Source organism: Corvus cornix, chromosome 4, assembly GCF_000738735.6.
Source record: "Corvus cornix cornix isolate S_Up_H32 chromosome 4, ASM73873v5, whole genome shotgun sequence".
Classification (NCBI taxonomy): domain Eukaryota; kingdom Metazoa; phylum Chordata; class Aves; order Passeriformes; family Corvidae; genus Corvus; species Corvus cornix.
The window spans coordinates 11,028,094-11,048,562 of NC_046334.1; the positions used below are offsets into that span (position 1 = coordinate 11,028,094).

Consider the following 20,469-nt stretch of genomic DNA (forward strand, 5'->3'; position numbering starts at 1 on the left):
CCTCATCTCCTTCATCTTCTCTTTGAGGTCCTGGACCACAGCAGAGACGTGAACTTTCAGCGGGCCATTGATCATGCTGTCATAATGCCTGAGCTTGTTGGCAACAGAGTCCACTGTTTCTCGGTTATTGTCAGCATCAATCGTTGCAATGAAGGTGGTGTATTGTGATGGCCCTAGCCTTGCCAGGTTCCACATCATCTGTCCTGTGCACCTGACCTTATCGGGGTCATTATCATGCTGTCCATCCTTCCCAAAGAGTACCTCTAATATTGCCACCTCTCTTAGCTGTTGGATCCCTTGCTCGAGTGTCTTCCACTGCATTCTATGATGATACTCCTGCATTCTTTCTTTGTGAATGAACCTTTCTCTCACACTCATTAAGAGCCGCTCCCAGAGAGAGAGAGGCCCTGGCTCCCTCACAAATATCTGGTCCACACCTAGGTCCCGGGTCAACGATCCCAGATACCTTGCCTCACCACTATCCAGTTGCACACTTGTACCCATAAGGTCCCAAACCCGAAGCAGCCAGGTGGTATAAGGCTCACGCCCCCTTCGCACAATGTTGTTTCGCATAGCACGGAGACTGTCGTGCGACAGGGACTCAGTGATGATTTCTGGCTCTGGCTCTCCTGCTGGTTGTGAGGGCCCTGGTTGCCCATCATCATTAACTGGTCGTACTGATTTGGTCTTACACTTCCTCCTTTGCACAGGGGCGACTGCTGCTGGCTGTGGTTGTCCTTGTGGTTCAGCTGAAGCCTGGACGGTTGTAACATCCGTGGGTTCCACTGCTGCACCATCGGACTCACCCTCTTTGGGGCAGGGAGAGGGTTTTTCACTAGCTGAGGAGGTGTATTCCCTTAGCAATTGGCATATCTCCTGGCGCACCTGGCCCATCTCCTGGCACATCTCCTTGCGCACCTGGCCCATCTCCTGGCATATCTCCTGGCGCACCTGACCCATCTCCTGGCATATCCCCTGGCGCACCTGACCCATCTCTTGGCACATCTCCTGCATCCCTTTTGCCAGTACCCCCACCCAGTTTGGGTAGTCCATTTCTGAGGTGGACTGTTGGGCGGTATCAGTCTGTGGGGCGGGATCTCTAGTGTCTGGGGCTGTGGCAGGCTCTGGCTCTGGGGCAGGATCTCTAGTGTCTGGGGCCGTGTCAGGCTCTGGGGCAGGATCAGGCTCTGGGGTAGGAACTCTACTCTCTGGGGCCATGTCAGGTTCTGGGGCAGGATCTCTAGTCTCTGGGGCTGGTGTCCGGGTAGATATCCAAGCCAATCTCAACTTATCCTTGAGTACTAAATAGAGTAGGCCTATCAGCAGCAGATGGTTAGTATTCAGAGAGAATTTAAACCCTTCGAAAATTGATGGGGTGGGCACAAAGAACTGGTTGAGGGGTTGGGAGAAAACTTCCCCTGGTGTCATTTCCTCACAGAAGGTACCATTGTTAACATAACCCCAAAAACATGTGCTCAGTGTGTGATAGCTGTTTATCCATGTGCCCACATTCCGGAGGAAGTTAAAAACCCATGAATTCCTCACCTTCTCGACCCATAACGCAAGCTGGATAACAGCAATGGTAGCCTTAGTCAGAGGACCCATATTCAAGTAAGGAGCTGCAAAGGGGAAGAATATAGCCACGGCCACATGCCACCCGAACCAGGGTAAACTAGACCACATAGTGCTGCCTAACAAGGTTCCAATATGCAGCACACAAAATAAAGTTATCAAGGAACTGTTATTCCTTTTTCACCTCTATCTCTTAATGCCCTCAGGCCCCACATTGGGCGCCAGAATCACGGCACCGCCCTCTTTTCTCCTGTCGCCATGCTCAGCTCCGTCCCACGTGACCCACTTCTCTTTCTCTCTGACTCTGACGCCGCCATGTTGAAGAGTGCTCCCGTTCAGGCTTTACGGTGGTGAAAACCTCGCTCCCTCTGTGCTGCTGGCTGCATGGTGTCCTCTTCAGTTCAGCACGAAGTGTGCTGGCTGCAGACAGGAGGCTCTGCCGGCTCCCGCTGGCTCCGCCGGCTCCGCATGGAGAGGAGAGGGACCCGCCTGTCCCCAGAAGCCGCACTGGATGGGTTTAGCTGTGAGCAGTCCATGGCTGGTTTTAGCTGCCTGCGGCTCTGGGACAGTCCCCCGCAGCGACCCAGGGTCTGTGCCGCAGCATTGGGAAAGGGGGAAAGGGGCAGTGGCCCCGGCCCGGCCCGGCGGGGCCGGGAGGCTCGGAGCCCCCCCCACCTTCCAGCAGGCGAACTCCGACCAAAGGGGAAATCCCGCCTTTCTGTGCGGTTTAAATATGTAAATTGTGAGAAGCGTAATTGGTCTTAAAGACTGTCCATCAACTCAGGGTCAACCCAACACAATATTAAAGACTGTTTTTTCACCATCACATCCTCGTGATGCACCCAGGTTTGCCTTTTCAGTACCATCCTTGAATCGGCAAGCTCCGCTTAAAAGGTACCATTGGCAAGTTCTCCCGCAAGGGATGAAAAATTCACCCACCATTTGCCAAGGGTACGTAGCCCACATCCTCTCCCCAGTGCGGAAGAGATTTCGAAGGCTGTGATATTCCATTACATGGATGATGTCTTAGTCTGTGCTCTAGAACAAAATTACCTAGACATAACATTGCAACAGACCATCCAAGCTATTGAAAAGGCAGGGTTTGAGATCCAACAGAAGATACAATGCGTTTGCCCATGGACTTTCCTTGGACTCTGGATAGGCGAGCAGACTGTCTTACCCCAGCAGCTTACCATCAAAGATGACCCAAAGATCCTTCGAGATCTCCAGCAGCTTTGTGGGTCTATTAACTGGGTTCGTCCTCTGCTGGGAGTGATGACAGAAGACCTCGCGCCACTGTTCAACCTTCTCCGTGGCAGCGAAGAACTAGACTCGCCCAGGACCATCACCCCAGAGGCCCGAGATACTATTACCAAAGTCCAGCAGGCGTTGTCATCCCGCCAGGCTCACCGTGCTGAACCAACCCTGCCCTTCAATTTCATTGAAGGCCAATTTCATTGGGCTGATTTTCCAATGGGACACTGCCCAAAAAGACCCTCTGCTCATTACTGAATGGGTCTTTTTGCCACACCAACCTGTAAAATGTATCACCACACCACAAGAACTCATGGCTCAGCTCACTATGAGAGCAAGAGCTCGCCTCCATACCCTCGCAGGGTGCGAATTCACATGCATACACCTTCCATTAACCACGGAGCTTTGGAGCATTTGCTCCAAACAAATGAGCACCTCCAGTTTGCCCTAGACAGTTACACCGGTAAAATTTCCATACATGAACCAAGTCACAAGCTGTTTAATTTGACTTTTAATTTGGCCCCAAATTCCTTGCAAAGTCAAAAACCTCTCAAAGCCCTGACAGTATTTACTGATGACTGCGGAGGGTTCCTCAGATCTGTCATAACTTGGAGGGATCCTGAGACTTGAAAGTGGGAGTCCGATGTCGCTGTGGTGGAAGGCTCCGCACAAATTGCAGAATTAGCAGCCGTCGTCAGAGCTTTTGAAAGGTTTGAAGAGCCAATCAATTTAGTTACCGATTCGGCTTATGCGGCTGGAGTAACTGCTCAGGCAGAACATGCTCTTTTAAAAGAGGTGTCCAACCCAAAATTGTATCAGCTACTTTCAAAATTAGTTTACTTACTCTCCCACTGAAAGCAGCCTTTCCATGTTACGCATGTGAGGTCACACACCAACTTTCCTGTGTAGGTTACGGACGGTCGAAGACGAGAGATCTCTGAAGTCAGATCTTGGGACACATGGTTTATTGCAAAGGGTGTGGGTATAGGGGCACTGCTCAGAGCTGCCAGACTCAGCTCAGAGCAGGCCCAAGAGAGCAAGAGAGTAAGCGGGTAAGAGTGAGAGAGAGTGTAAGAGCAAAGAGAGTGAAGAAGAAGTAGTAAGAGAGACTGAAGTCCTGGTTACAATACAATAAATCATCTTCTGTACTGAATATTTTAATTGTCACTAACCAATCTAATACAAGATACAAATCCTATAGCATTTACATACAGCCTATAAGAGTTCTTATATTACCATAGTGTGTTACATCTTAACTTCTAAAAACTACTCTTTGGACCCCTTCTGCTGAGCTAGTAGGGTCTGCTCTGACCCTTGGACCTGCCTGCAAGCAGAGGGTATTGTTCAATCAAGAGGGGATTACCTTCAGTCGGCCATACCATTGTTTTCCAGTTGTTCAGTAACTAAGACTTGGTATTTCAAAAGTGGCTTTCATTTCGATGTTGCCTGTAGTTTTCATATTCCCAAAATCTTTTGTCAGGCAATCATATTTATAAGGCTTTCCTGTTTCATCTTCCCCAACATTCCTGGACCCATCACCAAGGGAAACTGGAGAGCTGATGCTCTGGCCATGCCTGTGCAGGCTCCCAGTGTGCCAGACATCTTTGCACAGGCCAGGCTGAGCTATGCATTCTATCATCAGAATGTCCCAGCCCTAATCAGAATGTGTCAATTGCCCCGTGAACAAGCAAAAGCAATTGTAGTGACTTGCCCTAATTGCCACATCTATCAAGTACCATCACTAGGTTCTGGGGTTAATCCCAGAGGTTTAAACAGCTGCCAGTTGTGGCAGACTGATGTCACCCACATATCACAATTTGTCAGATTGAAACATGTTCACGTATCAATAGATATATTCTCTGGAGCCACTTTTGCATCAGCCCATGCAGGAGAAAAAGCAAAAGATATCATAAAGCATTTTCTCCTTGCTTTTGCCACCCTAGGAGTCCCATCTGAAATTAAGACTGATAATGGCCCTGCTTATGTTTCCCGCAGACTGCAAAATTTCTTTAGTCAGTGGGGCATAAAGCACAACACGGGTATCCCCTATTCCCCCACAGGACAATCCATCGTAGAGCGGGCCCATCAAACTATTAAAAGAGTCATTGATCAACAACAGGGAGGGGCAGAGATAAATTCTCCAGTTGAGAGACTTTGCAAAGCTCTTTCTACAATCAATTTTTTAAACAGCTCGTTCTCAGAGCCGACCCCCAGCGTAGTCCGGCATTTTACAAATTCCAGCCAAGCCAAATTAAAAGATCACCCGCCGGTGTTGATCAAAGACCCCGAGAGTCACCAGGTACTAGGCCCTTTCCCACATATCACTTGGGGGAAGGGATACGCTTGTGTTTCTATGCCATCAGGCCCAAAGTGGCTCCCAGGGAAAAATATTAAACCATACCTTGGGTCGATGACACCTGCCCCAGAAGACCCCAAAAAAGATGACAGCACACCACAATCAGACAAAGAAGCTCCCAAAGATGAGATCAGTGCCGCCTGGAGACAAAAGCAACGCAAATCGACTGGCCATGACAGTAACATCTAAGCGTCTTTCACCAGGCAGTTTTTTTACATATAAACCCCCTGTTACTTACCTGTATCTGTGTCCCATCCCTTGTTTTTCCTATTACCCTACCCTTAACCACATTCCCCATCCCCCTTATTTTAACCCTCCCCCTTCCCTCTCATTTCTCTTGGGGGGGGGGGGGGGCAGAAAGGAACCAACAATTTTCTTTCGAATTTCATTAATAATTTTGCTTTAAAAAGCCCTAGAAGAGCCAATCCCAACCCCACATACCACGATGATTGCCCACCTTCCGTTCCTGCTTGCACTATGAATCTCCATGGAGCTACCACCTGTCATTGCATAGTAAAAGCATCCATGTGATGATTCAAGAAATACAAGACCATGCTAAAAGCTGCAAGTAAAGAAGGAACCAAAGTGGTTTGAGGATCTCTTTATCTCTTTAGACATTGGGGGTTGGAAGGGTGGCTGAACTTCTTGGCCTCGTTTTGCTTTATGGAATATTTATTTTTATGTGTTTGTTTAATTCCTTTAAAAGGTTGCTTTTTAAATCTTTGAGACAGGCCCTTTCTTCAAAAATACAGAAGGGGGAAGTGTTGCAGTGTGTGAGATTAATGTATGCTGTTCCTGTGTTTTAGATTGGCCCGTTGGCCTCCGCCCCTTTGTACCTTATCTGGTCCCCATCTAAAAAGCTCCCTTCTCCTGGTTCTCCTATTAGTTTCTGTTCTCCTGCCTGCCCTTCTCTCTTCCCCGTTGGTTGTTGCACCCTTGTCCCTCCCTTACCCCACCTCCTGGCCCTCAGCCCATTGGTTCTGGTTTCTTCCTGCCCATAGGAACCCTGATAAAAAGTTGTACCCCTGCTCTCCATTTGGTCTTTTGTTGTTTGTGCGGGGACCCTCCACGCGTGGAATAAACCCTCGTAGCTGGAACCTATACAAAAGACCCTTCTCGTTTCTTTTCCACTGATCGCCGCATAGTGGATGTGTGAGTGAGTAGCTGCACCACCTCGAGTGTGTGTCTGTGCCTTTGTTTGGCCCCAGCGCCGAAGCAGCTTCCCCCCCCCCCAGCTGGGGATGCTTTTGGAAGGTCACAGCATTTCACCATCTCGCTCCGCCCGCAGCATTTAACTATAAACATAATGAAAAAATATTCATGTTGGTATGAAGGTATTTAATCCATTAAAAGATGCCATGGAGCAGCAGAACAGTTTAATTTTGGTATAAAAAAAACAACAAAAGTCTCATCAGCTAGAAATTTCCCTGTGTTATTTGTGCATACCCATGCTTTAAGGATGCACCTGCTGGACTTCCTAAAATTCCAGTAGCTCATGCTTTTAATGAACTGTCTCAGCACAATCCATGCGTGGGCATAAAGACTGACAAGAAGGACCTGACCACCCTTACGTTTCTTCACATTGTTGCAATTCATCTGCCTTCCCAATATCAAACTAACACCCTTCTGCTGCTGGTGTAGCCAGGACTCCTCTGACAAGAAGCTTTCAGCCCAGCTGTGTTTAAGCACCACAGGAGCAGTGTGCTGCCAAGTTGTCAGATGGAAGGTATAGCACCATCTTTTTTTCCAGGAGTATTTGCTCAGAGCTGTTTCATATACAAGGTGGGAGCTGTAGCTTACACCCAGGTCCCGCAATACAGACAAATTCTTTCCTCCAGTTTCTGTTACCAGTTCGTAGGCACAGTATCTTTGATTTTTTTCAATATATTTTCTGGGGTTTGGCTATCTGTCTTGGTTATGGGAGAAAATTCCTTTAACAGGAAAAAACTAAAACTACACTAAGACCCCAACACTATCTTAGAACAACTTATATGCAGGTAATATGATAAAACCATCATATCATCTTGCCACCAAGTAAGAATACTTTTAAATAAATACTTTCAAGCTTATTTTCACACAATGCTCCAGTGCTTTGAAAGTCAGATTGCTCCCATAAGCAGTTACATTGCCTCTTAACATGCAACATGCACCACCTCTCCTCACTTTAAGAGTAGAAATAAGATATGCAAACAATTGAAGTTCACACAGCAGTGGTTTCCCCACATGAAACTCTTCACCCCTATGAGTGTAGAAATCCAGAGAGAGGATGCCAAACATGTTGGTCCATGCTGTGAAATCCTCTGTGGGACACAGGCCACCAGGCCTGCTGTGTGACTTTTGATTTTGTGTAAAAGGTACTTCAATTTCCACACATCAAAAATATATCAGAATGTGGTCAAGCAAGTCTGCCAGCTCCCTTTCAACACTCCAAGTTTTGCATACAATTCTGTGTTCAAGCCATGTTTACTGAAACAATAATTAATTTTACAATGGAAGTAGTGACTGGAACTAAATGGAACACAGGCTGAACCTCCATTCAGCAAAGGCAAGGCAGGATCCATGGCAACACACTCCTTAAAATCATCTAGCCCAACTGCTGCAAGATGTGGAATACGTAAAAATTTTCTTAAGAAAGAATGTCCTTTGGTGTTTCGATCTTTATCTAATTTCAAGTCTAACTAACAAAAAGGGAGATTTAACCCATGAAACAGAGCACCCAACAAGCTCTAGGTGATATCCAGGTGCTGGGAAAACAAATTACTTTTTTGTAGAATTGCCTTGTTAAGGCAATTCTTGTTTAGGGCTGGACATGCTTCAATGATCTCAGATCTTCACGGATCTCAGGGATGTTAACAAAGCTTGGGAAGAAGGATGTACCTGTGGACACAGTGGATGTCCCATAGTGCACACCAAAAATGCAGAATTTAGGGGCCACAAGGACATCTGGCAGAACTCCCCAGATAAGGAAGAAACAAATGAAGACAACTCAGTAATTGTGCTGAAATCGGCTCCAACTGGGTAACAGGTAATTCCGGCAGGGGCAGATCCCGACCAGTTCACGGAGCAAGGACCCAAAAAAGGACACCGGCCCAAAAGGAGAGAGAGACTGAGCATGGGGTTAGTTACCATGGGAAATGAGAGAATCATTCACCAGCAGAAGATAGAATACTAATTAGTAAGAGAACTATGTAACTTGTAGCAAACACACTAATCCCTTTGTTTGCTAAAATGTATAAATAGGAAAAAACTGTGATAGTTGGGGCGCTTGATCTGTGGATTATCAGGGAGCACCCAGGGTTGTGCAACTCTGAAATAGATACTCGATGTTTCTCTCGAGTATTGGATTGCTGCACACCGGGCGATGAATCCGGTTTTTGCGGGCAGCAGTCACAGCGCTGCCCGGCCCGGAGGGGCAAGAAGCGGGCGGGCGGCGGGCGAGGGAGCAGCAGCGCCCGAGGCCGATAACGGCCGCCGGGAAAGGGAAGCCTCTCCCCAGCCGGCACTTCCGCCTCGTCCCGTACCCGCGATCACTTCCAGGTCGGGAGTTGGCTTCCGGCGGGATGCGGGGGGCGGCCGGGCCCTGCTCGGTCCCCGCCGTGCTCTGAGGGGCCGCGGCGGCCCGGCCGCGAGAGGGCGCCGGCGGCAGCGCGCGGTGGGTGCGGGTGGGGCGGGCCGAACGCAGCGCCCAGGGCCGGGCCGGGTTCGGGCCCCGCCGGCGCGGGGCCGCCGCCCGCGGAAGATGTGGGCGCACATCTGGGGGTTCCTGTACAGCAACTACTTTCGGTTCTGGCTGAAGTGGATCCTGCGGCTGCTGACGGGCAAGTGCGAGCTGCAGCGCGTCCTGGGCGGCGCGGAGGCGGGCGCGCGGCGGACGCTGAGCATAGGTAATGGAGGGGCCGGGGCAGGCAGGGGCCGCGAGATTGCCTCGGAAGCGTCGTGTGGAGCAGCAGAGTCACAGGATCATTTAGCGTGGAAAAGACCTCCAATATCATCGATTCCAGCCAGTAACCCAGCACTGCCAAGCCCACCACTAAACCATGTGCCACATCTTTTAAATCTCTCCGGGAATGGTGGTTACTCCACTACTGCCCTGGGCAGCCTGTTCAGTGCTTGATAACCCTTTCGGTGATGACACTTTCCCTAATATCCAACCTAAATTTCCCCTGGCACAACCTGAGGACGTTTCCTCTCCTGTCACTGGTTACCTGGGAGAAGGGACTGAACCCCGCCTATCCACAGCCTCCTTTCCAGCGGTTGTAGGGAGCCATCGTGTCCCCCCTGAGCCTCCTGCTTTCCAGTAGCTGGAAACCAGTACCTGGTGTGCATCCCCAGAATTGTCACTCTTCCTTTCATCCCAGCTATCCTATGAGAATTCTAAATCAACGCCAGAGCTAGCTTCCTTGTCTGCTTGCTAAGGAAATTCCAGTGTCATCAAAAAGTGAATCAGAAATCATACCTTTTCCCCCAGAGTCTTCTCATTACTTTGTGTACATGTTTTTACCTTCCTTTACTAAAAAAAATTCACACTGGATAGACATAAATGCATTTTTTGGAGGTGAGGGAGGAAGAGTGATTTAACTTACAATTCTGCTTGATGCAGAATTTTGATCTAAAATAGCAATTGAAGAAACTACTGAACATTTTTGTGGTTTTAGAATAACTTGCGGAAGTGACTGTACTTCCTTATTCTTCAGTAATAAATACGAAATAATTTCTGAGAACAGGAAAACATCAATTGACATACTTCTCTCCTGACACCTTTTCAAATTTGTCTTGGTTTTGTACCTGTAATTGATGCTTTAAAAAATCCTAATCCACTTTCAGCATTGTACTGAAGAGTTATAAAAAAATCTGTGTAAATTAAGACATTCTGTTACCTGACAACATGTTCATTTTAAGATTGAGTAATTTTTTATTATATGTATAAAAGGGATGTAAAGTTTTATAATACTTATATACTGCAGGAAGACTTATTGTCAGTTATTTAAAATAGTTCACTTTAACTGTGGCATCTACTTTTTTTCCATATTGCAGAACATTCACTGGAGTCATCAAAAAATAAGGTAAGAGATACTAGAGATGAAACTGTAATAAAACCTTTTTTCAGAGACAGATCCCAGAAAAATAACACATGCATTTACTTCTTGAGAGTGGAGAACTGAAGAAGAATAAAGGGCAGAGAGGAGAAAACTTGGAATTTTGTGTTCTGTATGCTAGGTTTATTTAAGGTTTCTCAAAAGCAGTCCCATGTCCTTTCAAATGTTTCTTTCATTGAAATCTCAGCTTTGTTAGCTACCTGTCTCCTAATTCTGAAGCCTTTTTACCTTGGCTGCACTTGTTCCAGTTGGACTAGGAAGAACATATTTCAATTCAGCAGTTGAAAGCAAACAAGAATCTAGACCAAGCAACTCTCCAGCTCTGTATTTATTCTTTATGCAACTCCTATGTAAACATTGTTGTTTACAGCCTAACAAAGTTACAAATTATGCTTTTATGCAATTATTGCAGATCTCTTATATGCAATTTGAGCCAGTGTATTGTAAGCAATTACCTTAAATTGACCCTTCTTATAGTAAATAATACACACAACAGATATACAGAAGCTGAGCAATAATAATAAAGTAGATGATGTCTTCATTCCTCATTAAGTCATATACTGTATTAACTTCCTAGGTTTTAAGAAATGCTGTACATGTTGAAGAAGCTGAAGTGGAGAAGTGTGTCAGAGATATAATGAAAGAAAAGAAGATTGAACAGAAGGATACAGGGTGTGTTTGGAAACCTCTCTCTGTTCTCACTTCTTAGCATGTTCTTCCAGTTGCTTAACCTGATGCAATATTTAGGCCATTCAACACAGGTATTCAGAATGAAATCTGAAAATAAGATGTGGTTATGTCCTCATCAGTTCTAGAAAATGAGTTGCAAAGTTGTAATTGATGTGGATTTGGGATTACTGTATCTCTGTTTTGCGAGTCCCTTCTGTTACTCCATATTTCTAGCTAGTATGATTATTGCGTAGGTTGATTACAAGAACTATGTAATTCCTTAGATATATTTGAGAGAGTATAGTGATGCCTGATTAATATTTGCATTCATCTGCATAAGTAATTAGTGAGTGACGGAATAACCAAAATTTTAAAGTCTAATGAAATTCTTCTTTGAAACTGTAAGTATGTCTTACAAAGTTTGAATGTAAGACTTACAAAAAGTTTGGGGGTAGGTGGAGGTACAGGGGTCAGGATGATATATAGAGTTTTCTTACGTCATAACAGATTTTAGCTTATTTTTTTTCTTCTGTAATATAGGGTAATAGAGTCTGACTGCAGCACAGGAATCAGCTAAAGATACTTAAAGTATGTAAGATCCATGTGATAGTGTACCTAACCAGTATGCTGTAGTTTGAAAGATACGCACTTCCTAGTTCTGGTGTTTACATTGCATTAACATAAGAAAGGTCTTATCTGGTAATTCAGCAAGAATTTATGGCTAAGTAGGCCTATTTAAAAACTTCTCTATGGTGTTTTGTTATTATTTCAGGTTTAAGACAAATTTGCATATATCCTTACTGCAGATATCAGGTTATAAAAAACTGTATTTGAATGTGGAAAACCTGAGGAAGGTCCCATATGATTCAGAAAATGAAGAACACGAGGAACAGTTAATTGAGGTGAAATAATTTTTTAAATACAAATGCTGTTTGTTTTTTTTTCCCCCTCCAAGTCCAATACATTGCATGAACTTATTGGTAGCATTCTTACCAGCTGATCTATTTAAAGCTCTTTTCTACTTGCAAACTACAAAGCCGTTATAGAACCGACACACTAAAATAAAACCTCAAGCCAAAAAAAAAAAAAAAAAGGTAAACTAGAGTTACTTGCAATGGAATTATTTTGTGTGAAATTAGACATAACACATCTAAGTAGCAAAACAGGTTTGTTATGGGTCACTGAAGAATCACTGCTAAAAAGGTACTTAACCTTATGGATACATCTAACTTTGTAAACCACTAGTTACTAAATTAAAAGAAGACACTAATTTTTTCTTATTATTGCATCCCAGTCAATGTCAAGGAAGATAGTTTGATGCTGGAAGATAAAAACTACTTAACTATTTTCTTAGCACTTCATAATTATCTCAACTTGCTATGGAAACCCCAACCCTGACAGGTTAAATAAGTATTCATTGAGAATTTGTATTTCAGTTTATAGCTGTCCTATTACAAAATGATGCAGAAATTAATTTCTGAGGTGAAACAAGTCTTTGTTTCTTTGGTATTCATACAGCATCTTTGTCTGTGAAGGGAAATTACCACAATTAATGTTAAATGTAATAACTTTCATAACTGCTGAAATGAGACATTGTAGCAGACTCCAGATTGCTACTAAGAGAAGAGCAGCATGCACATTGTATCCTGTTCCTTGGTGAATGGTTTCTAGTGTGCAGCAGCAAGTGTTCTGAGTTATGTGACTTGGAATACTTGAGCAGCATAACATGGAAGTATATTTGTGCAGCTCTGGAATTTGCTGATGCCTTACGAGAATCTGAAGGCCAGAATCAGCAAACAGTGGTGTGACATCGGCTTCCAAGGTGATGATCCCAAAACAGACTTCAGAGGAATGGGGCTGCTGGGCTTAGTGAATCTGGTGTAAGTGAAAAGAAGTATTTCATTCCTTTGTAACTAATTTTCATTATCTGTATTTTCTCTAGTTAATGATATTTCTAATAAAAACTGAATAGAAGCAAATAGAAAGCAGTATGTTCAGCATCTCTAGTGGCTGCACATTGTAAACGTGGTGTGGTTGGGTAAGGACAAGAAGTGAGGGGAGGGACAGAAATTTGCCCAGGACAGGTTATTTTTTTGTTGCCATATGATAGCGTTAGTAGGTTGTACCTAACTTGTCAAAAGCTTTAAAAATTCCTGAATGTAAAAATGCCTACTGTAATGAAAAATAGACAGGTTTACATATCTTTGCTAAGATAATTTTTGGACTAGGTTGAACTTCATATTTGATGTTCAGATCACAATGATTTTTTTTTTACAGTATTAGTTCATGCTGAATATAATTTAATTTTCTACCTTTTCCTTGGTTTTCATTTTGTGCTATTTTTCAGTTACAGGCTAGTTTTCACCTTTAGTTTAAAGCTACAGATTTTAATGTTGAACACAGTATTTTTTTTTTCATGAATTTAAAATAATATTTTACACTGCCAGGTATTTTAGTAAGCATTACACCAATGAAGCTCGTCAGATCCTTTCTCGATCAAATCACCCAAAGCTGGGGTAAGTCACTCTAGGATTTTTTCTGGTCTTCTATGTAAGAACTCATGTGAAGACTGCTAAATATGTGTCCAGAAAGTAAAGAGGAAAATATATGTGAGTTTTTTCCATTAAAGAATGAAAAAAGGGTCAAAATAGGTGGGAGAAACCAACCACAGAAAGCAATTTCTAGCTGGGAACTAAGTGCAGATTTTTTTTTTTTTTTTTTTCAGAATGGATTTGTTGGGACAAAAATGTTGCAAAATATCATCTTTATTTAACACAGTGAACACCTTTAACATTATAGTTAGTTTTATTTGTAATAGACTTAGATTAGATTTAGAAATTCATACTTCTTTTTCACCTTCTTACTGATCCTGTGTTGGGATAGTATAGGTTACCTCATAAGGTCCTTTTTTTTTTTGCTAGGTTCCTGCTCTGTACTAGGTATTTACAAACAGGTGTTTTGTTGTTGTTCAGCTTTAAATTTGTTTTCGAAAACTTTGCATATTTGAACATTTAGCTAATTTTACAGGGAAATACACTCTCAAATCAGTCAGATAAAATAATCTGATCCATCTAGTCCCTAGTTAACTTGATGACCTACCAAATAGCAGGAGCCCTTCATGACTTTGATTGTAAATAACATTACCCTGTGCAACTCTGTCATGAACAGGATATGTGAAACTTTTTGCTCAATTACGTAACTATATAATTGGCACAAATTAATTAATTTTTACTTTTCCTTCCTCCACAAACACTTTAACTGTTGTTTAGGAATTTCTATTATACTTTTTATACCATGTAACAGAAAACCAGATTCTTTCAGCTCAAACAAGAGGTTGAAATAGCCATTCCATTTATACTTCAACAATGTTTTTCACTTCCAGTTTTTAATATTCCAGCAGATCTAAGGATTTCAAATGAACAAGTTGAAGTCAATGTTGATTAGCCTTACCATCTCAGTATTACAATAACTTTTACATCGTTGGATGCACTAGGGAATGGTCTGTAGACTGGAATCACCTCATCAACAAGTATTACAGGAAAAATTTTGACTCTCACAGCTGTCCTAAAGCAGAGTGTGCCAGGGAAGCTTTTATGTCTTTCAATCCATAAGGTAAAACCATGATTTGTGTTGCAGATACTCCTATGCCATAGTTGGGATCAATCTGACAGAGATGGCATACAGCTTGCTCAAGAATGGTGCTTTAAAGGCTCATCTCTACAACATGGTCTCTGGGTTGCCACAGATGGAGCACTTCCATCAGTTTTACTGTAAGTATCTGTAGCTTCTCTAGAACAGACTACTCAGCGTAGGCTGCAACTTAGAGTTTGGGCTCTTTGGAGTGCATTTCCACTCTTTTCTCATTAGCCAGAGGAAGCTGTTTGTCTTCTGCATCAGGTATTGGAAATGCACCTGCTGCTTAAACATTGTGCTGCAGAAATTATGTTTAAGGATAATTTCTGTGGCATTCTATATTTTAGAGACTCCAGTCTGAAAACTCAATATTTATTCAGCAAGCATCCAAAAGCTTGCTGTAGATCAGGGTGGGATAGTCCTTGTTTTAAGGGGTTGAAGAGAATCTCAAGGACCACTCTAGGACTGGCTAGATCAAGGCATGAAATTTTGGAGGTCATTTTTGCAGATCTGTATTTTATTTTCTTCACAGGTTATCTAGTTTATGAGTTTGACAAGTTCTGGTTTGAAGAGGAACCAGAAAGCATTATGCACTTCAACCAGTACAGAGAGAAATTCCATGAAAAAATTAAGGGACTTCTACTGAATTGCAATGTGGTACTGACCTTACAAGATACAAAGAAACCTTAATTCCTCTGCAGTATATGAGGTTCTGTATCAAAAATCGAGTGATGCATTTGGATGGAAGTCTTGTGTTTCACCAAAAACTGTCTAACAATAGAACTTTTTTTTTTAGATTAAAAAAAGGAAAATTAGCAAAATTCAGTTAAGAAAGCTTGGACAATCAACCTCTGTTTACAGGTATTTTTATGCTATTCTCCAAAGGGCAGCTTTTTGAAAAGAAAGTGAAACATAATCCAACCAACAAACTAACAAAAAAAACAACCCACAAATCTGAAGAATCTCTGGATTGCTTACTTTTAAATTTTATTTTATACTTCTTGGTGCAGGGAAATTGAGCAGGTATTTATGCTGCATCGTATTTTCTATGAATAGGTTTGACTATTAATGGTCTTTTAAAAGACAGTTTAAGTTCAACTTTTCAACTTTGAATTTAAATTCCAACCTTTTAATGTAATAGTTGAAGTTCAGTTTTTAGTTGAAATTATTGTGGTTTTAGATTTTTTGTGTTCTTGTTCCTATATATGTCATTGATTGTTCACTCAACAATGTTGAATTTCTTTGTAATTAAGAGGTCCTCAAAGGGGACATATTATTTGTTTATAATTTTGGAGAAGAGGCTTAATCTATCAGCGTACTGATGTATTTACTAGAAATGACTTCTGGATAAGGAAGTTTATCTATGGATTTGTACCAGCCAATTCCTATGCTTGGAAGAAGTTTAGTTTGCAAACAAACAAAAAGAACCACGTATCATCAGCATGAGGATAAGATCCTCAGGCTAAAGCTACTCTTCCTAAAAGTATTCCTACTGTAAAAACTTTTGATTCTTTCTAATCTGACTTCAAGTGCTGAGCATGATTGACTCAGTATCTGTTGTCAGCCCTTTCTTTTAGCAGCTAAGGGGGTATTCTTAGTGGGAGGTACAACAGATCTAGTTTAGCCCTTTTATAAAGTTTAAAGAAAAACCTTTATTGCAGCCACAATCCTTATTTTGTAAAAATGAATTCACATCTGAGTACAAGTCTAAAAAAGATGTATTTTCCATGGAAGGGATGCAAATTTGATGTGTTCCTTAGTCGTGCCATCCTCAGACAATCTAGTAAATAGAAATTCATGCCTGTATTGTGACTAATTATTGCTTAGAGCAACTTTAAATGGATTTGGTATGACCATCACTTTGTTTTCTAAGACCTTCTATTAAATAAGTGCCTTCTGCAGTTTTCAATCAGCTTTTTATTTTGATTCTTCTAGCTAGATCACAGCCTTAGAAACTTGAGTAATTTCAGAAAGATTTTTTTCACCATATACCTAAATAGCTTACAGTGGCACAAAATTTGTAAGCTAATACAAGCTTTCATATTTTTTTTTAATCATCTCAGGTAAACTAGTTAATTTCTAGTCAACGAGTTCTCCAGAAGAGATTCCTGAAGAATATAAGCATTGAACACAGTAAATGCAAGCATGAGAAGGAAAAAAAAAAAAAAGATAACCCCCTTTTTGTAATGAGTGTTATTACACTACATAAGTATGAAAAATAATATGTAATATTATTATAATACGAATTTCTTAGAGATCATCAAAACCCACTTGGACATGGCCCTAAGCAGCCTCCTTTTAGGGACCCTGCTTTAGGCAGGGGATGGGACTTGGGGATCCCCAGAGGTGCCTTCCCACCCCAGTAATTCTGTGAGTCTGTTTTATGTAAATAGTGACTTGTTGCACTGCATCCACCCTTGTGCTCTTGATCCATTAAATGCTGGGGATCTCTTGCTTGTGGGGAAGCCCCTGATCAGGGTACACAGTACACGTATATGGGGTAACACAGTTCTCTTTTCTTTTTATGATTCCTTAGGTACAGACAAGAGTCAAACAAGTTGGATGCGTGCAGGGTGGGGAAGGGGTCAGTCTCACCTGTGTTGGGTTGATGCTGTTCTACCAACATAAAAAAAACCCCAAAACCCAAAAAAAACCACTGTGAAGATGGTCATAGGGAGAATATTTATGGTTTGCCCTGACTTGTAAACTGAGCAGCTGAACTGGCCAGATTAGATACAATCTGACAATGGGAAGCCCAGTTCTTTTGCTACTCCCCTGTACTTGGATCCTGGAATTCTCACCAGTGAAGAGCTGAGGTCCATGGAGAGCATTCTGGGATTCAGGTCCTGTGGTGGAGCTCTGTTTCTCTGAGCCTTGCAGATACTGGACATGCCACAAATCCAAGGAAGGAAGGAAGTGGAAAGTGGACTCTTCCCAGTGGCCCAAGTGGTTATTTTCTAGCCCCAGCTTCTCTTGGGTTTGTCTCCATTAATAACTTTCTCTACTGTTTGTAGATCTCCTTTGCAAGCAACATGAGACTGACATTTTGAATTTCAGAAGTGACCCCAATTATGTTTGGCAGCAGCCAGCAAAGGAGATCCTATTTGTTTCCATCTACTGCCTGCCAGCTAGTTACAAGATTGTTTGAGCCATCTCTAAAGGCTCATCTGAGCTGTCTGCAAGCTTTTTTTTTTTTTTTTTTGCAACAGTTGCAAAAAAAATCTGCACCCATGTATTTTCAGCATTGAAACTTTCACTGGACTCCTTGTTCGCAGGGAGACTGACATTTAACTATTGCTGAGGCTTCTAAAGCCCAACCATAGAGTTTCAGTATTCCTATCACACACCTGAGATGTTTTAGTGTCAAATGTAGTTCATGCTTTTAATAAGATGCATCTTTGCTAGTTTTTTTCTTCTTAAATCAATAGGTGATCTGGAAGTAAACTGTGGCAGTACATGAGGAGAAAAAGTAAATGCAACCATCATCAGATGAGTGAGACATATGGGAATACATTAGTTTGCATGTAGTAATTAAGGTGAATGTTTATGTTAGGCTCCAGTGCACCTTCCCAGGAAATCGTTAGAATTTGCATGTGGTTTTGTATGATCAACTAGCCCAGTAATTCTGTCTAGGAGTCACTCACTATATGTAGACTAGTACTGGGTGTCCCTGTTTGCACCAGTGGTAGGTTAATTGTATTATGGTAGTAGTTAGAAAATGTATTGAAAAAGGTAAAATTGTGTTTAGAGAAGGCAAGAACAAGGCTTTACTAGTCAGTGGTATTTTATGCTAACCGTTGAAGGGTGACAATCCTAAGGTTATGAAAGACTGGAAATGGAGGTAGGACGCTTTTTTGCAAGTTGATATAATCTTTAAACATCAGAACTTGTTGCTCACAGGTTATTCTAAGGGTCTTAAAAGCTCAGTAAATTGTTGTTTATAACCATCATGTTTTAAGTACATATCTTACTAGAACTTGCAAGTGCTGTTAGTTTTCTAACTTGCTGCCTCTTTAGAACATTCACTATGTGAAAGCTTGTATGCAATAGTATTTTAAGAAAAAAAAATTAAAACTGGAGACAAGGTGGTTCTCTAAATTTGTTGTTGTTCCTGTAGCAACTGTTTAAACAATAAAAGATAGTTTGTTAGTGTATGCTTGAAACATGGTGCCACTCTGTGAACAAAGATGCTCATAGGGATGAAGATAAGCAGAAGATAAGCAGAAGTTTACCACAAGCAATTGTAAAATCTAGTCTTTCACTAAGTAAACACATTGTTTCAGAAGTAACTAATTTGATTGGAAAGCCATCTGAAGACAATGCTACTGAGGAAGAAAGAAACAATGTTTTTAAACTGGTTGTGCTTCTGTCATCTGATAAAGCCATGTAAAGAATAGGGCATTTTGTCCTAATGGGCAATAGTAAAAGGGGTCAATTTAAACACCTCAGATAAAGAGTTTTGGACTTTCAGTCTTTGAAAAACAAAACAAAAATGCAAACAAAAATTAAATGCACACACACAGCCCTATTGGTTTTCCAAATTTTCCATCCTAGTTTAAATAAAATTTCACCAAAAAGTTACTTAGCCTTGTTTTAGGAATGATGACGAAAAAGTTTGTATTTAGGTAGGTGGGAGTTGAGCAGTCAGTATTCCTGACAATACTGCTAGTGCTGTGTGGTGATGTAACTCGTGGTTTCCCTCTGTCATTCTTGTTTGTGTTGCTGTAGTACCATGGTGACCCATCTTTGGACTGGTTGTTTCTTGTGCCAGTCTAGATACTGTCTTTCTCTAGGGAATTAAGAACAGCCCAGCCCAAGACAACTTGTGGGCAGTTTCTTATGACACTGTGCTTAGATAGCTGCATACTAATAGGAATTCCTGTTTACCACAATATAAAAGCAATAATGTAAACCGTGATGTCTGTGTAATAGAGACGTTTACAATGGTAGCAAATAAAGAACGGGTTATTCCAAAATATTGACAACAGTCGTGTCTTTGGCCTGCTAGAAAATGTAACAATTTTCAGTTTCATGCACCTGCACTGGGATATGAGTGAAAGCTTTATCCTACCTTTTTTCTTCCTCCCGTCCTCCCCACTTGCCTCCAGCTTGCTTAGAGGTCTACAGTTCTTGAGCCTGTTATGCAGATGGGCTACCATACTCTGCTGCAAGTGGTAGAAGTTTATTACTGCTTCATTTCAGTTGCTTTTAAAATTCTCACTTGAAAAGAAGCTCTGGCTTAAGCTTAAAAAAAAAAAACAAACTAGCACAAAAAAAACCAAAAAAACAAAAAAACAAAAAAAACCAAACCCAACTCCACAACACAAAAACCCCACAACCAAACGGAACCAAAACCCTCCAAAACCCCACACCAGTAATTTTGTTTGAAGGACCTGGAAGTTAACTCTCTGAGGCAACTCAAAATGTGAGCGTTTTTGTTCAGGAAGAACAAAATTTGAAAGCTGGAGAACACCTCTGGAAAAAGAAAGAGAAACCCTCATGTGTTGATGGTTTGTTGTTTTTTTTCAGACTGTATCTTCTGGCATGCCTTCATACAAGCTATGTTAAATAATTTGCTTGGGGTTTTTTAGCTTATTTGTCTCTCTCAGGCAGCCTTTGTTTCTCCTCTTGAATTCTGGAGAACAAATGCTCCTATTAATGTACCGAAGTGCCATTTCATGAGAATTACAAGATCTTACCTGGAGCAATTTTTTATTTCTACAGAAGCACAGAACAGGCCCTGCCACTACAGGAACATCCCAGTCCTCCAAACTCCAAATGTTGGGTTGATCAGTTACGCAAATGTGTTATTTTAGAAAATGGGATGAGCAAGCAGCTACTCAGGAAATCTAAACTGAGATACTGAGTACTACAGGAAAGAGAAGAACC

At 42.0% G+C, this 20,469-nt stretch overlaps 1 protein-coding gene across 2 annotated transcripts; it reads left to right on the top strand.

Annotated features, from left to right (window-relative positions):
• Nucleotides 1–8,854: 8,854 nt before the first annotated feature.
• Nucleotides 8,855–19,558, top strand: ELMOD2 (ELMO domain containing 2). Of its 2 annotated transcripts, none has more exons than XM_039551001.1 (8): nt 8,855–9,066; nt 10,217–10,245; nt 10,856–10,950; nt 11,720–11,849; nt 12,694–12,827; nt 13,395–13,463; nt 14,584–14,717; nt 15,113–19,558. In XM_039551001.1, the coding sequence occupies exons 1-8, from the start codon at nt 8,922–8,924 to the stop codon at nt 15,268–15,270; spliced, it is 894 nt and encodes a 297-aa protein (XP_039406935.1). In that variant the 5' UTR covers nt 8,855–8,921; the 3' UTR covers nt 15,271–19,558. The 2 variants fall into 2 exon arrangements, with proteins under 2 accessions (XP_039406935.1, XP_039406936.1); XM_039551002.1 differs by having other exon boundaries at nt 8,855–9,000.
• Nucleotides 19,559–20,469: the final 911 nt, after the last annotated feature.

What these genes read in the sequence shown, in the direction of transcription:
- ELMOD2 (XM_039551001.1), top strand. Translation starts at nt 8,922, where the DNA reads ATGTGGGCGCACATCTGGGGGTTCCTGTACAGCAACTACTTTCGGTTC. An exon ending in ACGAGGAACAGTTAATTGAG is followed by an intron (nt 11,850 to 12,693) that starts GTGAAATAATTT and finishes ATATTTGTGCAG; the next exon opens with CTCTGGAATTTGCTGATGCC. An exon ending in GCACTTCCATCAGTTTTACT is followed by an intron (nt 14,718 to 15,112) that starts GTAAGTATCTGT and finishes TTTTCTTCACAG; the next exon opens with GTTATCTAGTTTATGAGTTT.